Genomic DNA, 23820 nt, shown 5'->3' on the forward strand with positions numbered 1-23820 from the left:
TCCACGTGCAAGAAAGAGAAAGGTTTATGGCAGGAAGCTTCCAAAAGCTCTGCCTCTAGCTGGTTGTTTGACTTTGGGAGTCTGAGAAGCTGCCTTCATGTCTTTTCCTGCCAGTCCATCCCAGAAGCTGGGGCCTGCCACGGGAGGGGCCCAAGGGATCTACACTGAGCTGGAGGCCCCTCCCTCCAAAGGAAGGTGTTGCCAGCGCCTAAGGCCCCACCTGATGGGAAACATCCCAGAAAGGGACCATGCATGACCGTATCTCCTTCCCCTTCCAATTTTAGTCCTCCTCCCACCGCCATACTCCCTCTGGCCCCTATTGGGGCTCAGTCTTTTCCCTAAAGAAGAGAACAGGCTCATCTAGAAATGGTAGTAGGCAAGGAACACCTGGGCTGCTAGTAGACAGATGTGGGCAGAGGTAGTTGAGAAGCACCTGGCTGGATGGATGGCATGCCCCCCAAAGTGCTCAAAGAACTTTCTAGAGAGCTTGCAGAACCTTTGTCCATCATCTTCCAGACCTCGTGAGAGCCAATTTGGTGTAGTGGTTAAGTGTGTGGACTCTTATCTGGGAAAAACCAGGTTTGATTTCCCACTCCTCCACCTGTAGCTGCTGGAATGGCCTTGGGTCAGTCATGGTTCTCGCAGAGCTGTCCTTGAAAGAGCAGCTTCTGGGAGAGCTCTCTCAGCCCCACCTACCTCACAGGGGGTCTGTTGTGGGGGAGGAAGATGAAGGGGATTGTGAGCCATTCTGAGAATCAGAGTGGAGACGGGGTATAAATCCAATATCTTCTTTTTCTCTTAGGGGATGGGAGTTGTGCCATCATGAGACTGGAAGAATGCCGAGGTTACAGTTTGCAAAAAAGGGAGGAGGGAGACCCAGGAAACTGCAGGCCAGTCAGTCTGACCTCTGTCCCAGGGAAGATCCTGGAGCGGATCTTAAAGGGATCAATCTGTGAGCACCTAAAGGAGAACTTGGTGATTGGGGCGGGGGCTGGGGGGAGGTGTCAGCACAGATTCTTCCCTAACACGCCTTGCCAGACCAACCTCCTTTCCTTTGATCAAGTGATGAGCTCACTGGATCAAGGGAATGCTGTTGATGTTGTTTACCTGGATTTCAGTAAAGCTTTTGACAGGGTCCCCCTGTAGAGGACTGTAGACTGGACTCTAGGAGAGTGAGGTGGGTAGGGAACTGATTGGAGAACCACACTCAAAGAGTAGTTGGCAATGGCCTTGTGTCTGAAGGGAGGGAGGTGTCCGTGGGGGGCCACGGGGCTCAGTTCTGGGCCCTGTACTTTTCAGTGTTAGAATCATAGAGCTGGAAGGGACTTCCAGGGTCATTTAGTCCAACCCCCTGCACAATGCAGGAAATTTGCAAATACCGCCCTCCTCTCAATTCACAGTATCTTCCTTGCTGTCAGATGGCCATCTAGCCTCTGTTTAAAAACCTCCAAGGAAGGGAGCTCACCACCTCCTGAGGAGGAAGCCTGTTCCACTGAGGAATCACTCTAACACTCAGGAAGTTCTTCCTAATGTTGAACCGGAAACTTTTGATTTCATTTCAACCCATTGGTTCTGGTCCTACCTTCTGGGGTCTATGATTCATTAAATTAAATTTGCAGATGACACCAAACAGCGAATACACCAGAAGATAGAGAGAGGAGTCAGTGAGATCTGAGCACTGGGAAAGTGGGCAGATGTGAACAGGATGCAATGTAACAAGGATAAGTGTCGAGTTCTACATCTGGGTGACAAGAAGGAAGAACGTGCAGACTGGATGGAAGATGCACTTCTGGGGAGCCGTGGGTGTGAACAAGATCTTGGGGCGTGGGTGGGCCGTGAGTTAAAGGCTAAAATGTTCTTGAGGCACAAGATCCAAATTGCAAGTTCTCCTAATCAGTGTTCCCACTAAGCTGAGTTAGGGTGAGCAAGCTCACAGTTTTTTAGCCTCCAGCTCACACATTTTTGTCTTAGCTCAGGAAGGATGACCCCAGAGCAAACCAATTTATGCAGGAGCTCACAAAGTGGAGTTTTTTCTCACAAGACTCCGCAGCTGAGAGGGAGGCTCCTGATCCCGCTGCGCTGCAAGTTCTCCTAATCAGTGTTCCCGCTAAGCTGAGTTATGGTGAGCTAGCTCACAGTTTTTTAGCCTCCAGATCACACATTTTTGTCTTAGCTCAGAAAGGAGGACCCCAGAGCAAACCAATTTATGCAGGAGCTCAGAAAGGGGAGTTTTTTTTCACAAGACTCCGCAGCTGAGAGGGAGGCTCCTGATCCCACTGCGCTGCATGGGTCAGACAGCCCCCAAAGTCTCGTGTGCAGTTCTGGAAACCTCATTCTAAGGAGGAGGTGGGCAGGATGGAGAGCCAGGAGGATGCTCAGGGGCCTGGAGACCAAGAAGCCCCAGCAGGGAAGGCGGAGGAGGGGCTTGGGAAGGTTCAGTCTGGAGAGGGGGCAGGGGGGCTCTCTTTGAAGGCCTGCTGTCACTCAGAGGAGGGCAGGGAGCAAAGGAGAGGACTCACAAGAGGGTTTAATTAAGGGTGGGAAGGTATTGACTGGATATTAGGAAACATTTTTCACAGAGTTGTTCAGCAGTGGAATCGGCTCCCTCCCCCTCACTGGCAGTCTTCAAGTAGGGACTGGGTAAACACTTTGCTGGATGCTCTAGATTGATCCTGCATTGGCCCCTTCAAGCTCTGTGATTCTGATGTATAAGAACAACAATCTGTGCTTATATTAGTTTTACATCAGTATTTTCAACCCCCAATTTCCCCTGGGTGTTAAATAATACCTAACCTTTGCTATTTTTGAACTTTTGAAGAATAGATTGGATTTCTATCCTGCCCTTCACTCAGATCTCAGTTTTCCTTTCCCCTCCCTACAACAGACCCCCTGTGAGGTAGGTGAGGCTGAGAGAGCTCTGAGAGCTGCTCTTGAGAGAACAGCTCTGAGAGAACTTATGACTGACTCAGGGTTGCTCCAATAGTTGCATGTGGAGGAGTGGGGAATCAAACCCAGTTCTCTCAGAGGGGTGCTGCAGGGCTCAGTACTGGGTCCCATGCTCTTTAACTTGTTCATAAATGATTTAGAGTTGGGAGTGAGCAGTGAAGTGGCCAAGTTTGCAGATGACACTAAATTGTTCAGGGTGGTGAGAACCAGAGAGCATTGTGAGCCACTCCAAAGGGATCTGTTGAGGCTGGGTGAGTGGGCGTCAACGTGGCAAATGAGGTTCAATGTGGTCAAGTGCAAAGTAATGCACATTGGGGCCAAGAATCCCAGCTACAAATACAAGTTGACGGGGTGTGAACTGGCAGAGACTGACCAAGAGAGAGATCTTGGTGTCGTGGTAGATAAATCACTGAAAATGTCAAGACAGTGTGCGATTGCAATAAATAATTCCATGCTGGGAATTATTAGGAAGGGAACTGAAAACAAATCAGCCAGTATCATAATGCCCCTGTATAAATTGATGGTACAGTCTCATTTGGAATAGTGCGTACAATTCTGGTAACTGCACCTCAAAAAGGATATTATAGCATTGGGAAAAGGGCAACTAGAATGATTAAAGGGTTGGAACGCTTTCCCTATGAAGAAAGGTTAAAATGCTTGGGGCTCTTTAGCTTGGAGAAACGTCGACTGCGGGGTTACATGATAGAGGTTTACAACATTATGCATGGGATGGAGAAAGTAGAGAAGTCCTTTTCTCCCTTTCTCACAATACAAGAACTCGTGGGCATTCAATGAAATTGCTGAGCAGTCGGGTTAAAATGGATAAAAGGAAGCACTTCTTCACCCAAAGGGTGATTAACATGGAATTCACTGCTGCAGGAGTTGGTGGCGGCTACAAGCATAGCCGGCTTCAAGAGGGAGTTAGATAAAAATATGGAGCAGACGTTCATCAGTGGCTATTAGCCACAGAGTGTGTGTGTGTGTGTGTGTATATATATATATATATATATTTTTGGCCACTGTGTGACACAGAGTGTTGGACTGGATGGGCCATTGGCCTGATCCAACATGGCTTCTCTTATTTTCAGATAAGAGCCCACCCACTTAACCACGATACCAAACAAGCGTCTCAAGTGCCATTTTCAGTGATTTAAGGTAAAGGGTGATTGTCTCTTCAGGTTCCTGGGGCTGAGCATTTAGCTGCTATACTTTCCTGGCCCAGGGTGGGATGGCCAAAGTTTTTTCAAAGGAGAAGAAAGCATGTTAGCAGGGCTGCTCAGTCAGTGAGGAGACAGGAAAAGGGGAAACGCAGCCTCTGAGGGACGGAAGTGGACACGGTCCATCATAGCCGCAAGCCCCGCCCTCCTCAGACTCCACCCCTATGATTCCCAGATGTTTCCCAACCCATAGCTGGCAACTCTAGCAACAAAAGGCCCAGATTAAAAGGTGCAAAGGCGAACAACAAGCCGTATTCTGCAGGCTTGTGTAATAGAATCCTCACAGAGCAATGTGGGAAAGAACTCGAAATAAAAAGTTAAATCATTTTGTTTTATCCACTCAGAGTGGTGGGCGCATCCAGAAAGATGGAGGTTCTCTGAGTCCTGGGAAAAGAGATCCCCTTGTCAGCCTTTGACGGGGCCCCACTAATTCCGACCCCTAAGGTCAGGAGACTGGGAGTGTCCTGGAGTCCTCGTTGACTATGGAGGGCCAGGTAGCTGCTACTGCTAAGTCCGCCTTTTTCCATCAGTGGGTACTGCAGCTGGCCCCTTTCTTGGAGCACCACAACTTAGCAATGCGATAGTCACCTTGAGGATAGACTACTATAATGCCCTCTACATGGGGCTACCTTTGACTGACTCGGAAAATGCAGCTAGTGCAGAATGGTGCAGTGCAGTTATTGGGGCTCCCTCAGTGGGAGCATATTCAACCGGTGCTAAAAGAGCTTTACTGACTGCCTATTGTGTACCGAATCCGCTTCAAAGTGTTGGTATTGACCTTTAAAGCCCTATATGGTCGAGGACCAGCCTATCTAAGGGACCGCCTTTCCCCATACATACCCCAGAGAGCACTGCGTTCGGGAGGGCAAAATCTGTTCTCTATCCTGAGACCGAGGGAGGCCAGACTAAGTTCTACATGAGCTAGGGCCTTCTTGGTGGCAGCACCAATGTTATGGAATGCTCTCCCAGAGGCCACGAGAGCCCTGAGGGACCTCTCCCAATTCCTCAGGGCCTGCAAAACCGAACTTTATTGTCAGGCTCACAACAACTAACATGGGAGGAGGCTGTCGCTGAATAAGATCATCTGTAAGACCGCTAATAGAGTAATAAAGAACTGAGATATGGAGAACGCCTTTGTTATGAAATCTTATAGCACCTAATAATTTTGTTCTTTTATAATTGTAATTTGAATTGTTTTTGCTATGACTTAGCTGCCCAGAGTCCACTTGCAGAGAGGGTGGCATATAAATCTAAAGTAAACAAATAAGTAAAATGGCTGCCACAGGAGGCGGAGCCAACCACAACATGATGTCAAGGAGTGCTATTGAGCAGTTCAGGAAGGAGGAGCTGTGTCTGTTTGCTCAGACCAAGCAGCCCTGGGAGGGACTTGGGAAGGTTCAGTCTGGGAGGAGGTGGAGGGGGTCAGAATGGCTCGCTTAGAGGAGGGGGGCAGGGAGCTGATCCTGTTGGCAGCAGAGGAGGAGAGGACTCAAGAATGGGCTTAAATGAAGGTTGGGATATTAGGGAAAACTTTATTTGCATTCAGAGTTGTTCACCACTAGAATCAGCTGCCTAAGGAGTGGGTGAGCTCCCCGCCCCTTCCCTGGCAGTCTTGAAGCAGTGGCTGGATTAACACTTGTCAGGCATCCTCTAGGCCAGGGGTGGATAAACTTGCTTAACATAAGAGCCACATAGAATAGATGTCAGAGCCACAAGAAGGAAGGAATAAAGGCAGCTAGATGGAAGGAAGGAGAGGTGGAAAGAAAGCAACTGTAAATGCATTCTCCAAGCTGCAGACTGGCTTGGCTTGGAGAAGTGATTTAAAGAGAGAAATGCCTTCTCTAATGGGGTGGTGGGGGCTTCAAGAGCCACAGTTTGGCCACTGCTGCTCTAGGCTGATCCTGCATTGAGCTGAGCCCTGGCCAGGGTTTCTAGACCCTGCCTTCACACCAGCGGGGAGATTTGGGGGACATTCCTGAAGGGGGCGGGGACATCACATGACATCACTTGGAAGTGAAGTCATCACATCGGGGGCATTGCATGGGGACATTATGCTTTTGGGGCAAAAGACTATTACAATCATCCTCAAACCACAGAGTTTTGCCCCAAAAGCAAATCATGATCATCAGGAGGAGACGGCTGAGAGGTGATAGGATCATCATCTTCGAGGACTTGAGGGGCTGTCCTATAGAGGAGGGTGTGGAATTGTTTTCTGTGGTCCCGGAAGGAAGGACCAGAACCATTGGGATGAAATTAGATCAAAAGAGTTTCCGGCTCAACATTAGGAAGAACTTCCTGACCGTTAGAGCGGTTCCTCAGTGGAACAGGCTTCCTCCTCGGGAGGTGGTGGGCTCTCCTTCCTTGGAGGTTTTTAAGCAGAGGCTAGATGGCCATATTGCAGCAATGAAGATCTTGTGAATTTAGGGGGAGGTATTTGTGAGTTTCCTGCATTGTGCAGGGGGTTGGACTAGATAACCCTAAAGGTCCCTTCCAACTCTATGATTCTATGATCAGCATCAGCTTGATGACATCACTTCTGAGTGGCACCAGTGCATTGCGGATGTCACCACATAATGTCACTGTTGGGGGGGGGGTTCCAGTGGGAGGCAAGGGATCCCCCAGGAATCAGCACCCCTGATGCCATGGCGAAAAGCCATCATGGCATGTCCCTGGGCAAAGGGGGATTCCTGAGCCTCAAGAACAAACAGAAATGCTTTTTGCAGGGGAAATCGCTTTGGAAATAGAAATGCCTTCTTTGTGGTCTTTCAGACAAGTCCCAGGGCTCTCTGGAAAGGAGAGGCTCAGCTCTTGTGACCAGAACTGGAGGAGGAATTAGCGTTACTGAGGCCTAGTTGTGGCCTGGTTTGTTAGCTAACTTGTGTTTATTGTATTTTATTTGATTTACATCCCGCCCTTCCCACCAAGGCAAGCTCCAAGCAGCTCACTGGCCAGTTGGCAATATAAAAACAGCAATAGTCAAACAAGTGCATATAATAACATAAGACAATAAAACACAAATTACAGTTTGTGCTACTTTACAGTTAAAATCATAGAATCATAGAGTTAAAAGGGACCTCTAGGCGGGATCCAGGGGTATCTTTATGATCACAGTTGACACCCTGTGGCCTAGTGCTAGGTGATATTTCCCTCAAGTAGTTTGTACAATCGCTTCTTCTGGTTCTGTATTTAGCAGTTAAATGCAAGATAGAAAAGTGCACTCTTGCAGGTCTTGCAGAACTGGGAAAGTCCCACAAGGCTCTGACATCATCCAGGAGTTCATTTCGCCAACAGGGTGGCTATTTAGAAAGCTCTGGCAATTCATGGCTTTGCCTCCTTCGGCCTGGGGATTGACATCAAATGTTGTGAACGTAGTACCCTGTGGCTAGCGTGTGGAGAAAGGCGGTCCCTAAGGTAGACAGGTCCCAGGCCATATAGGGCCTAAAAGGTAATAACCAGCACCTTGTAGCGAATCCAGTATGCAACAGGCAGCCAGTGCAGCGCTTTCAATCCAGGTTGTCCTGCATGGAGAGCCCTAGCAGCAGTCAAGCTACTGCATTCTGCACCAGCTGCAGCTTCCGAATTTGATACAAGGGCAACCAGTAGCCCAGTCTTGAGGTGACTGTAGCAGGGATCACAGTTGCCAGGTCTCCGCACTCAAGGAAGGGGACCAACTGCCTTATCTGCCGAAGATGATAAAAGGCCGATTTGGCAGTGGCTGCTATCTGGGCCTACGTTGTCAAAGGCGGCTCCAATAGTAACCCCAGGCTTTCATCAACAGCAATAGTAACCCCAGGCTTTCTTCAACAGCACTCCATCGAATGCTGGCAGGGGAAATTCCTGACCAAGGCCACTGCGACTCAAGCAAAGGACCTCCGGTAAACATAGTTGTTATGACCACTGCTGCCTCTAACACTGATCCTTTCCCTCCCTACTGTGTTTATTTAATAGGATACATTGTTTTAACATGCTGTTGTACACTGTCCTGAGCCCTGCTTGCAAGGAATAAAAACGGAATATAATAAAATAAAGACATAACTCTCTTTCCATTCCTTCCTTCCCAATTTTACTTTCATGAACACAAAGGCTTGTAGGTGACCTCCAAGGCTGCATTCCTTGCTTTCCTGAGCCTGGAGCTCATTCAGTGTCAAGAAAGTCCAAAACGGACTTTGCTAAAGGTCTTGAACTCTTTCCAAGCTCTGCTGCCTTCTTGGCTTGTGGCTGTTCTTTCTTGGCTTGTTCGATACAGATCTTTTTGTAAATGATGCTGTGCTCTGGGCCTTGCTTCTGCATGCTTTCTGGTTCCTTAGGACCTGCTTTGGAAATCATGTTGCTTTCCTCAGGATCCTCCTCAGTTGGGGCTGGATTTTTATTGGGCCCACTTCTCATTTCCACCAAGGCCTGTTTTTTTACTCTCTCCAGTTCTTCTGTAGCCGCCTGAGCTTTCCTTTGCTCCTCTAGGGCCTTTTGTTGAGCTCTTTCATTTTCTTCCATGGCCTTTTTCCTAGTTGCCTCCAACTCCTGCAGGGCTTTCCTCTGTTTGAGCTCCAGTTCTTCTTTGGCTGTCTCTGCTTTCTCTCTCTCTTTCCTGGCTCTTTTCTCCGCTCTTTCTTGTTCTTCTAATACCTTCCTTTGACGCTCTGAAAGTTCTTTCAGGGCTGCCACAGCTGCTTCTCTTTCTTTCATTGCTTTGTTAGCCTTTTCCTGTTCTTCTAAGCACTTTTCCTGAATCTTTAAAAGTTCTTCCTGGGCCTTCTGAACTTTCTCTGTTTCTTTCGCTACTCTCTTCTCAGCCTTTTCCTGATTTTGTAGAGTCTGCCTCTGAATTTTCTCAAGTTTTTCCAGGGCCACCTCAACCACATGCCTTTCTTTTAGTGCTTTCTCAGCCCTTTCTTGTTCTTCGAGGGCCTTCCTCTGAATCTTTATAAGTTCTTCCTGGGCTTTTTGAGTTCTCTCTCTTTCTTTCATCTCTTTCAGCTGAAGCCTTTCTTGTTCTTCTAAGATCTTCCTTTGGGCTTTTGAAAGTTCTTCTAGGGCTTTCTCAGCCATCCTTCTTTCATGCTCTGCCTTCTTCGCAGCCCTTTCCTGTTCTTCTAGGAATACCTTATGAATCCTTGAAAGCTCTCCCAGGGCTGCCTCAGCTACTTCTCTTTCCTGCATGACTTTCTTAGCCTTTTCCTGTTCTTCAAGGACCTTTATCTGGATTTCTGAAAGTTCTTCCTTGGCTTTTTGAGTCCTCTGTATTTCACACATTGCTTTCTTTTCAGCTTCTTTGTATTCATCAAGGATCTGTCTTTGAATCTTTGCAAGTTCTTCCAGGTCTGCTTCAGCCATCATTCTTTCTCCCTTTGCTTTTTGCTCAGCCCTTTCATGTTCTTTCCTGTGTCTCTTTGAAAGTTCTTCCAAGGCTGCCTTGGCCATCTCTTGTTCTTGTGTTGCTTTCTTAGCAGTTTCTAGTTCTTCTAGGACTGTCCTATGAATCTTTGAAACCTCTCTGAGAGCCGATTCAGCCTTTGCTCGTTCTTGCATGGTTTTCTTAGCTCTTTCTTGTTCTTCAAGGACCTTTATCTGAATTTCTGAAAGTTCTTCCTTGGCTTTTTGTGCTCTCTGTGTTTCATACATTGCATTCTTTTCAGCTGCTTCTTGTTCATCCAAGATCTTTCTCTGAATCCTTACAAGTTCTTCCAGGTCTGCTTCAGCCACCTTTCTTTCCTCCTTTGCCTTCCTCTCTGCCTTTTCGTGTTCCTCTAGGACCTTCTGATGAGTCTTTGAGAGTTCTTCTAGGGCTGCCTCAGCTTCCAATCTTTCTTGCATGGCTTTCTTCTTAGCTCTTTCCTGTTCTTCTAGGACCACCCTGTGGATCTTTGAAAGCTCTTCCAGGGCCAACTCAACCATTTCTCGTTCTTGCATTGCTTTCTTAGCTTCTTCCTGTTCCTTGAGGACCTTTGTCTGGATTTCTGAAAGTTCTTCCTTGGCCTTCTGAGCTCTCTGGATTTCATACATTGCTTTCTTTTCAGCTTCTTCTTGTTCATATAGGATCTTTCTCTGAATCTTTGCAAGTTCTTCCAGGTCGGCTTCAACCATCTTTCTTTCCTCCTTTGACTTCCGCTCAGCCCTTTCCTGTTCTTCTGCGACCTTTCTATGAGTCCTTGAAAGTTCTTCTAGGGCTGCCTCAGCTGCTTCCCGTTCTTGCATGGCTTTCTTAGCTTTTTCCTGTTCTTCAAGGACCTTTATTTGTATTTCTGAAAGTTCTTCCTTGGCTTTTTTAGCTCTCTGGATTTCATACATTGCTCTCTTTTCAGCTTCTTTGTGTTCATCAAGGATCTGTCTTTGAATCTTTGCAAGTTTCCCCAGATCTGCTTCAGCCATCTTTCTTTCCTCCTTGGCTTTCCTCTCTGCCCTTTTCTGTTCTTCTAGAACCTTCCTATGAGCCTTTGAAAGTTCTTCCAAAGCTGCCTCAGCTTCCGCTCGTTCTTCCATAGCTTTCTTCTTGGCCTTTTTCTGTTCTTCTAGGGCCTTCCGGTGAGTCTTTGAGAGTTCTCCCAGGGCAGCCTCAGTGATTTCTCGTTCTCGCATTGCTTTTTTAGCTCTTTCTTGTTCTTCAAGGACCTTTATCTGGATTTCTGAAAATTCTTCCATGGCTTTTTGAGCTCTTTGTATTTCACACATTGCTTTCTTTTCAGCTACTTCTTGTTCATCTAAAATCTTTCTCTTAATCCTTGCAAGTTCTTCCAGGTCTGCTTCAGCCACCATTCTTTCCTCCTTTGCCTTCCTCTCAGCCCTTTCCTGTTCTTCTAAGACCTTCCTATGAGTCTTTGAAAGTTCTTCCAGGGCTGCCTCAGCTTCCGCTCGTTCTTGCATGGCTTTCTTCATAGCTCTTTCCTGTTCTTCTAGTGCCATCCTGTGAGTCTTTGAAATCTCTTCCAGGGCCAACTCAGCCACTTCTCGTTCTTGCATTGCTTTGTTAGCCTTTTCCGTTTCCTCCAGGACTTTTATCTGGATTTCTGAGAGTTCTTCCTTGGCCTTCTGAGCTCTCTGTATTTCACAAATTGCTTTCTTTTCAGCTTCTTTTTGTTCATCTAAGATCTTTCTCTGAATCTTTGCAAGTTCTTCCAGGTCTGCTTCAGCCATCTTTCTTTCCTCCTCAGCCTTCCTCTCAGCCCTTTCCTGTTCTTCTAGGACCTTCCTATGAATCTTTAACAGTTCTTCCAGGGCTGTCTCTGCTTCTTTTTGTTCCTCTATGGCTTTCTTCTTACCACGTTCCTGTTCTTCTAGGACCACCTTGTGGGTCTTTGAAAGCTCTTCCAGGGCCAACTCAGCCATTTCTCGTTCTTGCATTGCTTTCTTAGCCTTTTCCTTTTCCTCCAGGACCTTTATCTGGATTTCTGAAAGTTCTTCCTTGGCCTTCTGAGCTCTCTGTATGACACACATTGCTTTCTTTTCAGCTTCTTCTTGTTCATCTAAAATCTTTCTCTGAATCTTTGCAAGTTTTTCCAGGTCTGCTTCAGCCATCTTTCTTTCCTCCGTTGCCTTCCTCTCAGCCCTTTCCTGTTCTTCTAGGACCTTCCTAAGAGTTTTGGAAAGTTCTTCCAGTGCTGCCTCGGCTTCCGCTCGTTCTTGCAGGGTTTTCTTCATGGCTCTTTCCTGTTCTTCTAGTGCTATCCTGTGAGTCTTTGAAAGTTCTCCCAGAGCCAACTCAGCAGCTTCTCGTTCTTGCATGGCTTTTGTAGCTCTTTCCTGTTCTTCAAGGACCTTTATCTGGATTTCTGAAAGTTCTTCCTTGGCTTTATGAGCTCTCTGGATTTCACACATTGCTTTCCTTTCTGTTTCTTCTAGTTCATCTAGGATCTTTCTCTGAATCTTTGCAAGTTCTTCTAGGGCTGCTTCAACCATAATTCTTTCCTCTTTTGCTTTCCTCCCAACCCTTTCCTGTTCTTCTAGGACTTTCCTATGAGTATTTGAAAGTTCTTCCAGGGCTGCCTCGGCTTCCGCTCTTTCTTGCATGGCTTTCTTCATAGCTCTTTCCTGTTCTTCTAGTGCTATCCTGTGAGTCTTTGAAAGTTCTTCCAGGGCTGCCTCGGCTTCCGCTCGTTCTTGCATGGCTTTCTTCATAGCTCTTTCCTGTTCTTCTAGTGCTATCCTGTGAGTCTTTGAAAGTTCTTCCAGGGCCAACTCAGCCACTTTTCTTTCTTGCATGACTTTATTAGCCTTTTCCTTTTCCTCAAGGACCTTTATCTGGATTTCTGAAAGTTCTTCTTTGGCTTTTTCAGCTCTCTGTATTTCACACATTGCTTTCTTTTCAGCTTCTTCTTGTTCATCTAGGATCTTTCTCTGAATCTTTGCAAGTTCTTCCAAGTCTGCTTCAGCCATTATTCGTTGCTCCTTTGCCTTCCTCTCAGCCCTTTCTTGTTCTTCTAGGACTTTCCTATGAGTATTTGAAAGTTCTTCCAGTGCTGCTTCGACTTCTGATCGTTCTTGCATGGCTTTCTTCATAGCTCTTTCCTGTTCTTCTAGTGCCATCCTGTGAGTCTTTGAAAGTTCTTCCAGGGCCAACTCAGCCACTTCTCGTTCTTGCATGACTTTCTTAGCCTTTTCCTTTTCCTCAAGGACCTGTATCTGAATTTCTGAGAGTTCTTCCTTGGCGTTCTGAGCTCTCTGGATTTCACACATTGCTTTCCTTTCTGTTTCTTCTAGTTCATCTAGGATCTTTCTCTGAATCTTTTCAAGTTCTTCCAGGGCTGCTTCAACCATCATTCTTTCCTCTTTTGCTTTCCTCCCAACCCTTTCCTGTTCTTCTAGGACTTTCCTATGAGTCTTTGAAAGTTCTTCCAGTGCTGCCTCGGCTTCCGCTCGTTCTTGCATGGCTTTCTTCACAGCTCTTTCCTGTTCTTCTAGTGCTATCCTGTGAGTCTTTGAAAGTTCTTCCAGGGCTGCCTCAGCCACTTCTCGTTCTTGTATGACTTTCTTAGCCTTTTCCTTTTCTTCAAGGACCTGTATCTGGATTTCTGCGAGTTCTTCCTTGGCTATTTCAGCTCTCTGTATGTCACACATTGCTTTCTTTTCAGCTTCTTCTTGTTCATCTAAGATCTTTCTCTTAATCTTTTCAAGTTCTTCCAGGTCTGCTTCAGCCATCATTCGTCTCTCTTTTGCTATCCTCTCAGCCCTTTCCTGTTCTTCTAGGACTTTCCTATGAGTCTTTGAAAGTTCTTCCAGGGCTGCCTCGGCTTCCACTCGTTCTTGCATGGCTTTCTTCATAGCTCTTTCCTGTTCTTCTAGTTCTATCCTGTGAGTCTTTGAAAGTTCTTCCAGGGCTGCCTCAGCCACTTCTCGTTCTTGTATGACTTTCTTAGCCTTTTCCTTTTCCTCAAGGACCTGTATCTGGATTTCTGAGAGTTCTTCCTTGGCTATTTCAGCTCTCTGGATGTCACACATTGCTTTCTTTTCAGCTTCTTCTTGTTCATCTAAGATCTTTCTCTGAATTTTAGCAAGTTCTTCCAGGTCTGCTTCAGCCATCATTCTTTTCTCTTTTGCCTTCCTCTCAGCCCTTTCCTGTTCCTCTAGGACCTTCTGATGAGTCTTTGAGAGTTCTTCCAGGGCTGCCTCGGCTTCCGCTCGTTCTTGCATGGCTTTCTTCATAGCTCTTTCCTGTTCTTCGAGTGCTATCCTGTGAGTCTTTGAAAGTTCTTCCAGGGCTGCCTCAGCCACTTCTCGTTCTTGTATGACTTTCTTAGCCTTTTCCTTTTCCTCAAGGACCTGTATCTGGATTTCTGCGAGTTCTTCCTTGGCTATTTCAGCTCTCTGTATGTCACACATTGCTTTCTTTTCAGCTTCTTCTTGTTCATCTAAGATCTTTCTCTGAATTTTAGCAAGTTCTTCCAGTTCTGCTTCAGCCATCATTCTTTTCTCTTTTGCCTTCCTCTCAGCCCTTTCCTGTTCCTCTAGGACCTTCTGATGAGTCTTTGAGAGTTCTTCCAGGGCTGCCTCGGCTTCCGCTCTTTCTTGCATGGCCTTCTTCATAGCTCTTTCCTGTTCTTCTAGTGCTATCCTGTGAGTCTTTGAAAGTTCTTCCAGGGCTGCCTCGGCTTCCGCTCGTTCTTGCATGGCTTTCTTCATAGCCCTTTCCTGTTCTTCTAGGGCTATCCTGTGAATCTTTGAAAGTTCTTCCAGGGCTGCCTGAGCCACTTTTTGTTCCTCCTTGGCTTTCTCCATAGCCCTTTCATGTTCTTCTATAACTACCCTATGACTATTTGTAAGCTCTTCCAGGCCTGCCTCAGCCAATTTTCGGTCTTGCATTGTTTTTTTGACTGTTTCCTGTTCTTCAAGGAGCTTTATCTGGATTTCTGAGAGTTCTTCCTTGGCTTTCTGAACTCTCTGGATTTCATACATTGCTTTCTTTCCAGCTTCTTCTTTTTCCTCTAGGATCTTTCTCTGAATCTTTTTAAGTTCTTCCAGGTCTGCTTCAGCCATCCTTCTTTCCTCCTTTGCTTTCCTCTCAGCGCCTTCCTGTTCCTCTAGGACCTTCCTGTGAACCTTTGAAAGTTCTTCCAGGGCAGCCTCAGCAACTTCTCGTTCTTGCATGGCTTTTGTAGCTCTTTCCTGTTCTTCAAGGACTTTTATCTGGATTTCTGAAAGTTCTTCCTTGGCTTTCTGAGCTCTCTGGATTTCATGGATTGCTTTCTTTTCAGCTTCTTCTTTTTCTTCTAGGATCTTTCTGTGAATCTTTGTGAGTTCTTCTAGGTCTGCTTCAGCAAGCTTTCTTTGCTCCTTTGCCTTCTTCTCAGCCCTTTCCTGTTCTTCTAGGACATTTCTATAACTCTTTGAAAGTGCTTCCAGTGCTACAATGGCTATCTCTTGTTCTTGTGTTGCTTTCTTAGCACTTTCCAATTGTTCTAGGACTGTCCTATGAATCTTTGAAAGCTCTTCCAGGGATGACTCAGCAATCTCTCGTTCTTGTATGGCTTTCTTAGCCTTCTCTTGTTCTTCAAGGACCTTTATCTGGATTTCTGAAAGTTCTTCCTTGGCCTTTTGAGCTTTCTGGTTTTCACATATAGCTTTTTTTTCAGCTTCTTCTTGTTCAACCAAGATCTTTCTTTTAATCTTTGCAAGTTCTTCCAGTTCTACTTCAGCCATCTTTCTTTCCTCGTTTGCCTTCCTCTCAGCCCTTTCCTGTTCTTCTAGCACCTTCCTATGAGTCTTTGAAAATTCTTTCAGGGTTATCTCAGCTTCCTTTAAATCTTGCATGGCTTTCTTCTTGGCCCTTTCCTGTTCTTCTAGGACCACCCTATGAATCTTTGAGAGCTTTTCCAGGGCTGACTCAGCCGCTTGACGTTCTTGAATGGCTATCTTAGCCTTTTCCTTTTCCTCAAGGGCCTTTATCTGGATTTCTGAGAGTTCTTCCTTGGCTTTTTGAGCTCTCTGTATTTCACACTTTGCTTTTTTTTCAACTTCTTCTAGTTCATCTAAGATCTTTCTCTTGATCTTTGCAAGTTCTTCCAGGTCTGCTTCAGCCATCTTTCTTTCATCTTTTGCTTTCTTTTCAGCTCTTTCCTGTTCCTCTAGGATCTTCCTATGAGTCACTGAGAGTTCTTCGAGGGCTGCCTCAGTTTCCACTTGTTCTTGCATGGCTTTCTTCTTGGCCCTTTCCTGTTCTTCTAGAACCACTCTATGAATCTTTGAGAGCTTTTCCAGGGCTGCCTCAGCCACTTCCCGTTCTTGAATGGCTTTATTAGCCTTTTCCTGTTCTTCAAGGACTTTTATCTGGATTTCTGAAAGTTCTTCCTTGGCTTTTTGAGCTCTCTGTATTTCACACATTGCTTTCTTTTCAGCTTCTTCTCGTTCATCCAAGATCTTTCTCTTAATCTTTGCAAGTTCTTCCAAGTCTGCTTCAGCCATCTTTCTTTCCTCCTTTGCTTTCTTCTCAGCCCTTTCTTGTTCCTCTAGGACCTTCCTATGAGTCTTTGAGAGTTCTTCCAAGGCTTCCTCAGCTTCCTCTCGTTCTTGCATGGCTTTCTTTTTGGCTCTTTCTTGTTCTTCTAGAACCACCCTATGAATCTTTGAGAGCTTTTCCAGGGCTGCCTCAGCCACTTCCCGTTCTTGCATGGCTTTCTTAGCCATTTCCTGTTCTTCAAGAACCTTTATCTGGATTTCTGAAAGTTCTTCCTTGGCTTTTTGAGCTCTCTGTATTTCACACATTGCTTTCTTTTCAGCTTCTTCTTGTTCATCTAAGATCTTTCTCTTAATCTTTGCAAGTTCTTCCAAGTCTGCTTCAGCCATCTTTCTTTCCTCCTTTGCTTTCCTCTCAGCCCTTTCTTGTTCCTCTAGGATCTTCCGATGATTCTTTGAGAGTTCTTCCACAGCTTCTTCAGCTTCCACTCGTTCTTGCATGACCTTCTTCTTAGCCCTTTCCTGTTCTTCTAGGGCTATCCGATGAATCTTTGAAATTTCTTCCAGGGCTGCCTCAGCCACTTCTCGTTCTTGTTTTGCTTTTTTAGCTCTTTCCTGTTCTTCAAGGACCTTTATCTGAATTTCCAGAAGTTCTTCCTTGGCTTTTTCTGCTCTCTGTATTTCATACATTGCTTTCCTTTCAGCTTTTTCCTGTTCATCTAGTATCCTTCTCTGAACCCTTGCAAGTTCTTCCAGGTCGGCTTCAACCATCTTTTTTTCTTCCTTCGCTTTCCTCTCAGCTTTTTCCTGTTCTTCTAGTACCTTCCTATGTGTCTTTGAAATTTTTTCCAGAGCTGCTATGGCCATCTCTTGTTCTTGTACTGCTTTCTTAGCCTTTTCCTGTTCTTTGAGGACCTTTATCTGGATTTCTGAAAGTTCTTCCTTGGCCTTCTGAGCTCTCTGAATTTCATACATTGCTTTCTTTTCAGCTTCTTCTTTTTCCTCTAGGATCTTTCTGTGGATCTTTTCAAGTACTTCCAGGTCTGCTTCAGCCACCTTTTTTTCTTCCTTTGCTTTTTTCTCAGCCCTCTCCTGTTCTTCCAAGGCTTTCTTGTGACTCTTTGAGAGGGCTTCCATGGCTAGCATGGCTGTCTCTTGTTCCTGTGTTGCTTTCCTGGTACTTTCCATTTGTTCTAGGACTGTCCTATGAATCTTTGAAAGCTCTTTCAGGGCAGACTCAGCCATTTCTCGTTCTTGCATGGCTTTCTTAGCCTTTTCCTGTTCTTCAAGGACCTTTATCTGGATTTCTGAAAGTTCTTCCTTGGCTTTTTGAACTCTCTGGATTTCACACATTGCTTTCTTTTCAGCTTCTTCTTGTTTATCTTGGATCTTTCTCTGAATCTTTGCAAGTTCGTCTAGGTCTGCTTCAGCCTTCTTTCTTTCCTCCTTTGCTTTCCTCTCAGCCCTTTCATGTTCTTCCAGGATTTTCCTGTGTCTCCTTGAAAGATCTTCCAAGGCTGTCTTGGCCATCTCTTCTTCTTGTGTTGCTTTCTTAGCAGTTTCCAGTTCTTCTAGGACTGTCCTATGAGTCTTTGAAAGTTCTTTGAGGGCCAGTTCAGCCTTTGCTCGTTCTTGCATGGCTTTCTTTGACTTTTCCTTTTCCTCGAGGACCTTTATTTGGATTTCTGAAAGTTCTTCCTTGGCTTTTTGAGCTCTCTGTATTTCAAACTTTGCTTTCTTTTCAGCTCCTTCTCTTTCATCTAAGATCTTTCTCTTAATGTCTGCAAGTTCTTGCAGGTCTGCTTCAGCTATCCTTCTTTCCTCCTTTGCTTTCCTCTCAGCCCTTTCCTGTTCTTCTAGGACCTTCTGATGAGCCCTTGAAAGTTCTTCCAGGGCAGCCTCAGCTACCTCTCTTTCATGCATGGCTTTCTTAGCCCTTTCCTGGTCTCCTAGGATCTTTCTTTGAATTTCTGAAAGCTCTTCCTTAGCCTTCTGAATAAGGTCTGTTTCCTTGAATGCTTTCCTCTCAGCCTGTTCTTGCTCATTTAGGACCTTTCTTTGAGTCTTTGAAAGTTCTTCCAGAGCTGCCTCAATCCTTTTCTTTTCTTCTAGGGATTTTTTCTGTGCTTGCTCCTGTTCTTCCCTGACTGCCATCTGGGTTCTTTTCTGTTCTTCCAGTGCCACCCGATGACCTCTTTCCAGGTTTTCTAATGCTATCTGTGCTTGCTGGATTACTTTCAGTACTTGCCCATGAACTTTTTCCAGGCTTCCCAGTGCTTTCTGAGCTTTTTCCCGTTCCTCCAGTGCCTGCTGTTGAGCTCTTTCTTGTTCCTCCAATGCTTTCATCTGAGCTGTCTCCAACTCTTCTAGAGCCTGTCGCTGAAGCACTGCCAGTTCCTGGAGTGCCATTTTGTGGGCTCTCTTTTGTTCTTCTAGGCGCTTTTGGTGGGCTTCTTCCTGATCTTTAAGTATTTTCTGCTGTGACCTTTCCTGTTCCTCTAATATTGTCTGTGAAATCTTCTCCTCTAGAACCAGTTCTTCTTCTTGCGCTCTCATCTTTTCCTCCAGCTCTTCCTGAAGGGCTTTCAGCTGCTCCTCCAGCTCTTCCTGCTGAATCACCCCATGAGGGTTCAGTTCCTTGACCTGAAGGCTCTTTGGTTTGTCTAATAAATTTTTCTGGAAGCTTCCTTGTTTCCCAGTCACTTCAGAAGAGCTCCATTTTTGCCTCATCCCTTCATGCAGACCTCCTCCCAGCAGCTCCTTCTGGGACATGCTCTTCTTTTTCTTCAGCACTGCCTTTCTGAGGGGTTGATGTTCTTTTATGCTTTGCCCCCTTAACATGGCACAGAATTCTTCATCGTAATCCAGCTGACAGGCTGTGGCAAGGTCCTTCACAGCCTTCTGCCAGTGACCAAGTAACAAAAAAGCTTTTCCTCTCCACTTGTAGGGCCGTGCAGAGTCAGGGTTCATCTGTATGGCTTTATCACAGTCTCTGATGGCAGCGCTGGGCTTCTGAAGCTTCAGGTAGATGCTGGCACGATTTGTGTACAAAGTGGGAAGGTGTGGATAGAGCTTAATGGCTTCAGTGAAAAGCTCTGTTGCTCTTAAAAGTTCACCCTTCCTGACAGCGTCAAAGGCCTCTCTTTTCCTTTCGCTGGCCTGTTTACACATTTCTTTTGTCACCTTCAGCCTTTCATCCTTGCCCATCTCTTGAGAAGCATCTTTGTCTGGTTCCACCTCCTCTAGAGTATCAGTTTCCAGATCACCTTCCTCACTCTCAGACTGATCAGTGCTTTTGTGCAGAGCTTCTTCCTGCACTCGTGGCTCCTGTACTGGAGATGCCGTGTGATTTCCATGAGCCGTTAGCTGACCCCTTTTGCGGGCCTCAGCCTCCTTCAGCATTGCATTGGTCTTTTCATCGTAATCTAACTGACAGGCCAAAGCCAGATCTCTAGCAGCCTCCTCCCAGTCTCTTAGGGCACAATACGCTGCTCCACGGCACTTGTAGGACAATGCTGAGTGAGGGTTTATGGATATGGCTTGGTTGCAATCTCTTACAGCTGCATTGGGCATCTGGAGTTGCAGGAAAGTCCTGGCTCGACTTGCATACAAGTCGGAAGCCTGTGGGTTTGACTGGATGGCTTCAGTAAACAAGACGATGGCTCTTTGTAGTTCACCTTTCTCCACTGCAGCAAGGGCTTCCTTCTTTTTCCCGATGGCCTGGCTCCACATCTGAACTGTGATCTCTGTATTTTCATCTTCCATCTCTTTGAGACTATCAGAGTGGTCCAACTTGATCCCCTCCTCTGTTTCCTTCTTCAAAAGTGTGCTAGGGGCTTCCTCTCTCCAGCCTTTCCCTTGGGCCTCTGAAGTTGCCTGGACGTTCCTCACCAACTCCAGTATCTTGGTCTCCTTAAGTCTTGGGTTGGTACACTCTGCCTGTCTTTCAGAAATCCTTTGAAACCCCATCTTTAGTTTCCTGATCGCAGCATTGGCTTCTTTGTTGTAATCCAATCTGCAAGCTAAAGCCAGATCACATGGTGCCTCTTTTGAATGCCCCCAAATCCGGAGTGCTTTTCCTTGCGATGTGAGCGGCTCTGATGAACTGGGATCAAGAAGAACGGCTGTATTGCAGTCTTTAACGGCAGCCTGCTGCTCGACAACATCGGCCTGATTTATGTAGGAGCTGGAAAGATGTGGATTCAGCTCTTTGGCTTCTGTGAACAACTGAATGGCTTTCTGAAGCTCACCTTTAGCCCAGACTTCAAAAGCCTCCCTGCTTTTTCCATTGACGAGATCTCCCACCTTGTCAGGTGACTGCATGTCTCTGGGCTCTGCTTCTTGAAGGTCATTTCCAGAAGGTCCTATTGTTTCCTCTCTGCAAGTTTCATTGCTTCCAATGCCTCCCAGAAGCCTGTCTCTCCCATCACGCACACAAATGTTGTTCAAAGTGGGTGATGAGGAATTGCCTATGGTTTCTAAAGACTCCCGCACAAACAATGGATCTTCAGAACTGACAGAGTGCTGACTAGTCTTGGTTACATTTCTACTGTGAAGTTTCCTAGGGTCCATTGTGAACAGAGAGGATGAAGAAGGCACCAGAAGTGCCAACCGAGCTCTAAAAGGGAAGGAAGGAAGTTGATCTGAGAGGGCGGGGGCTTAGTTGTCAACTTAAGGAGCAGCCTGATGACAAATGGCCCTCATCTTTCCCCTCCCATATTCCTATTAAGTATGACTACCACTACATTTATTTCCTGTGCTAAAACTCAGCAAGAGATCTTCAAAAACAAAGGGAGGTTTTGTGGTGTCATCAATCACATCATTGCCAGGCTGAGGGAGAGAGTGAGTAGGTTAAAGGTCACCCACCCAGACATATAATCCCAGGGTGGGAAATACAACAAAAAGGGCCACAGAAAGAAACAGGTAAATACACATGGATATGCTGTGGTCTAATTACTAATAATATAACTTGTCATATTCATCACCAGTCAATCCAATCCTAACACAATTCATTCAGCACATAAATATTTCACATAAAATCTTCCAGTAAAGTGCTTGTTTCAAAATAAAGTGCTTGTGTTAAAGTCTCTCAATATTTTAGCCAGTAGTGCCAAAAATGGAAGCATTTGTTATGAGGGCTGAATCTGACATAACTGAGACCTTGTTGGACTGGGCCATACTGGGCTGGGCCATGTGCGAACCTATTTAAGATTAGGTAACAGAGACATAAACTTTATAAAGGACACAGGCAAACACAATTAAAGTTTTTTTAAAAAACAAAAACCTGAAAACATGCTTAAAACATTAGCACTCATTGTCTTAAAGGTGCTTTCTTTGTAGCTCTCCCATGGGATCCAGGAAACTGGGCAAAGGAAACTCTGACTCTTTCCTTCCTTCCCCAGGGGATGAGGAGGGCGAGGAATAGAAGGAAGAGAGGCTTGACTCAGTAGCTCTGCTAGGTGATTGAGAGAGCCTGGCAAAGCAAGAAGAAAGGTTAAAACGCTTGGGGCTCTTTAGCTTGGAGAAACGTCAACTGCAGGGTGACATGATAGTTTACAAAATTATGCATGGGATGGAGAAAGTAGAGAAAGAAGTATTTTTCTCCCTTTCTCACAATAAAAGGACTTGTGGGTATTCAATGAAATTGCTGAGCAGTCAGGTTAAAACAGATAAAAGAAAGTACTTCTTCACCCAAAGGGTGATTAACATGTGGAATTCACTGCCACAGGAGGTGGTGGCAGCTACAAGCATAGCCAGCTTCAAGAGGGGATTGGATAAAAATATGGAACAGAGGTCCATCAGTGGCTATTAGCCACAGTGTGTGTGTGTGTGTGTGTGTGTGTATTGGCCACTGTGTGATACAGAGTGTTGGACTGGATGGGCCATTGGCCTGATCCAGCATGGCTTCTCTTATGTTCTTATTTTCCCTCCTCCCCTTCCTCCCCAAGGGAAGAGGAAGGCCAAGTGCAAAGTAATGCAATGTGGCCAAGTGCAAAGTAATGCACATTGGGGCCAAGAATCCCAGCTACAAATACAAGTTGATGGGGTGTGAACTGGCAGAGACAGACCAAGAGAGAGATCTTGGGGTCATGGTAGATAATTCACTGAAAATGTCAAGACAGTGTGCGTTTGCAATAAAAAAGGCCAACGCCATGCTGGGAATTATTAGGAAGGGAATTGAAAACAAATCAGCCAGTATCATAATGCCTCTGTATAAATCGATGGTGCGGTCTCATTTGGAGTACTGTGTGCAGTTCTGGTCGCCGCACCTCAAAAAGGATATTATAGCATTGGAGAAAGTTCAGAAAAGGGCAACTAAAATGATTAAAGGGCTGGAACACCTTCCCTATGAAGAAAGGTTGAAACGCTTAGGGCTCTTTAGCTTGGAGAAACGTCGACTGAGGGGTGACATGATAGAAGTTTACAAGATAATGCATGGGATGGAGAAAGTAGAGAAAGAAGTACTTTTCTCCCTTTCTCACAATACAAGAACTCGTGGGCATTCGATGAAATTGCTGAGCAGACAGGTTAAAACGGATAAAAGGAAGTACTTCTTCACCCAAAGGGTGATTAACATGTGGAATTCACTGCCACAGGAGGTGGTGGCGTCCACAAGCATAGCCACCTTCAAGAAGGGGTTAGATAAAAATATGGAGCAGAGGTCCATCAGTGGCTATTAGCCACAGTGTGTGTGTGTGTATATATATATATATATATTTGGCCGCTGTGTGACACAGAATGTTGGACTGGATGGGCCATTGGCCTGATCTAACATGGCTTCTCTTATGTTCTTATGTTCTTATGAAGAGCCTCAGCCAATGGAGAAAATAGAGATTTTGTTCTGTAGCTCCTGTGTGATTGAGCAAGTTGTGCAAAGCAAGCTGTGATGCAGAAGGGAACGAGAGAGGGAGAACGAAGCAGATGACAGCCAGTTGCTCAAGGGCCTGATAGGAGCCCTCCAGGGGCCTAATTTGGCCCCGAGCCGCATATTTGACATCCCTGCGCTAACTGATCTCCAGAGCCTCTGGAGAAAACAGCCACTTTGGAAGGTGGATTCTGTGGCATTATAGCCTTCCTCAAACCGTGGCCTCCTCAGGCTTCACCCTACAAATCGCCAGGTATTTCCTAGCCTGGAGCTGACAAGCGTATGTGATTCTCTTCCAAGGAACTGGCAGTCCATGTTGAGGCATGTTCTTCCAATTCCAAAGCAATCTATCAGGGCCCAGAGACATTCACTGAAAATCCATTCTGCATTTTCTTTGCCACTTTTTTTGTGCTGCAGTGGTTGTCAGTGAATCCTATGCAAGTCTCTTCTGTTGACCTTTGTACCTGGAACTGCCCCCCAGCGACTGTCTGGTGCCACCACTGTCACTTCCTTCAGCTTCCCCTACCCATGAAGTCTTGGGGTAACCTCCTTAATCTCCCTGCCCTCCTTCGGCCTGAGCACGTCTCTGGAACGAGCTCCTCCTCCATTTATCTCTGTTGCCACAGTTCAGCTCCTCACCCCCTTTGTTGTTTCCCTTGTCTGAATCTTTAGATTGAACACTTCTTGTGTCAAGGTCCTGTTTTCTTGTTCCGTGTGAGGAGCAATGCAAGATTGATGGTGGTGTGTACATAACAATACAGTAGCAACTCTGTCACACAGGTAGGGACCAGTGGAAGGCCTGTGGGTACCACGGAGCCTGCTGGTACCTTTCCTGGAGCCCATCAGGTGTTCTTAGAAAGTGGGCTAGAATCCTAGAGTTGAAAGGGCACTCCATGGTCATTTAGTCCAACC

The 23820-nt window shown here is 45.9% G+C and overlaps 2 protein-coding genes across 2 annotated transcripts; both read right to left on the reverse strand.

The window, feature by feature from the left end:
- Window positions 1-8297: 8297 nt before the first annotated feature.
- Window positions 8298-12714, reverse strand: LOC132590857 (axoneme-associated protein mst101(2)-like). The gene has a single exon (XM_060263787.1). It carries the CDS (start codon window positions 12678-12680, stop codon window positions 8298-8300), a length of 4383 nt encoding a protein of 1460 aa, XP_060119770.1. The 5' UTR covers window positions 12681-12714.
- A 48-nt stretch (window positions 12715-12762) lies between these two features.
- On the reverse strand, window positions 12763-15454 carry LOC132590858 (axoneme-associated protein mst101(2)-like). The gene is made up of 2 exons (XM_060263788.1): window positions 12827-15454; window positions 12763-12770 (listed from the first exon to the last, which is right to left on the reverse strand). The coding sequence occupies exons 1-2, from the start codon at window positions 15399-15401 to the stop codon at window positions 12763-12765; spliced, it is 2583 nt and encodes an 860-aa protein (XP_060119771.1). The 5' UTR covers window positions 15402-15454.
- Between the last annotated feature and the right edge of the window lie 8366 nt (window positions 15455-23820).

The sequence above is a fragment of the Heteronotia binoei genome, unplaced genomic scaffold (assembly GCF_032191835.1).
Source record: "Heteronotia binoei isolate CCM8104 ecotype False Entrance Well unplaced genomic scaffold, APGP_CSIRO_Hbin_v1 ptg000881l, whole genome shotgun sequence".
Lineage (NCBI taxonomy): Eukaryota > Metazoa > Chordata > Lepidosauria > Squamata > Gekkonidae > Heteronotia > Heteronotia binoei.

What these genes read in the sequence shown, in the direction of transcription:
- LOC132590857 (XM_060263787.1), bottom strand. Translation starts at nt 12,680, where the DNA reads ATGGCACTAGAAGAACAGGAAAGAGCTATGAAGAAAGCCATGCAAGAA.
- LOC132590858 (XM_060263788.1), bottom strand. Translation starts at nt 15,401, where the DNA reads ATGCAAGATTTAAAGGAAGCTGAGATAACCCTGAAAGAATTTTCAAAG.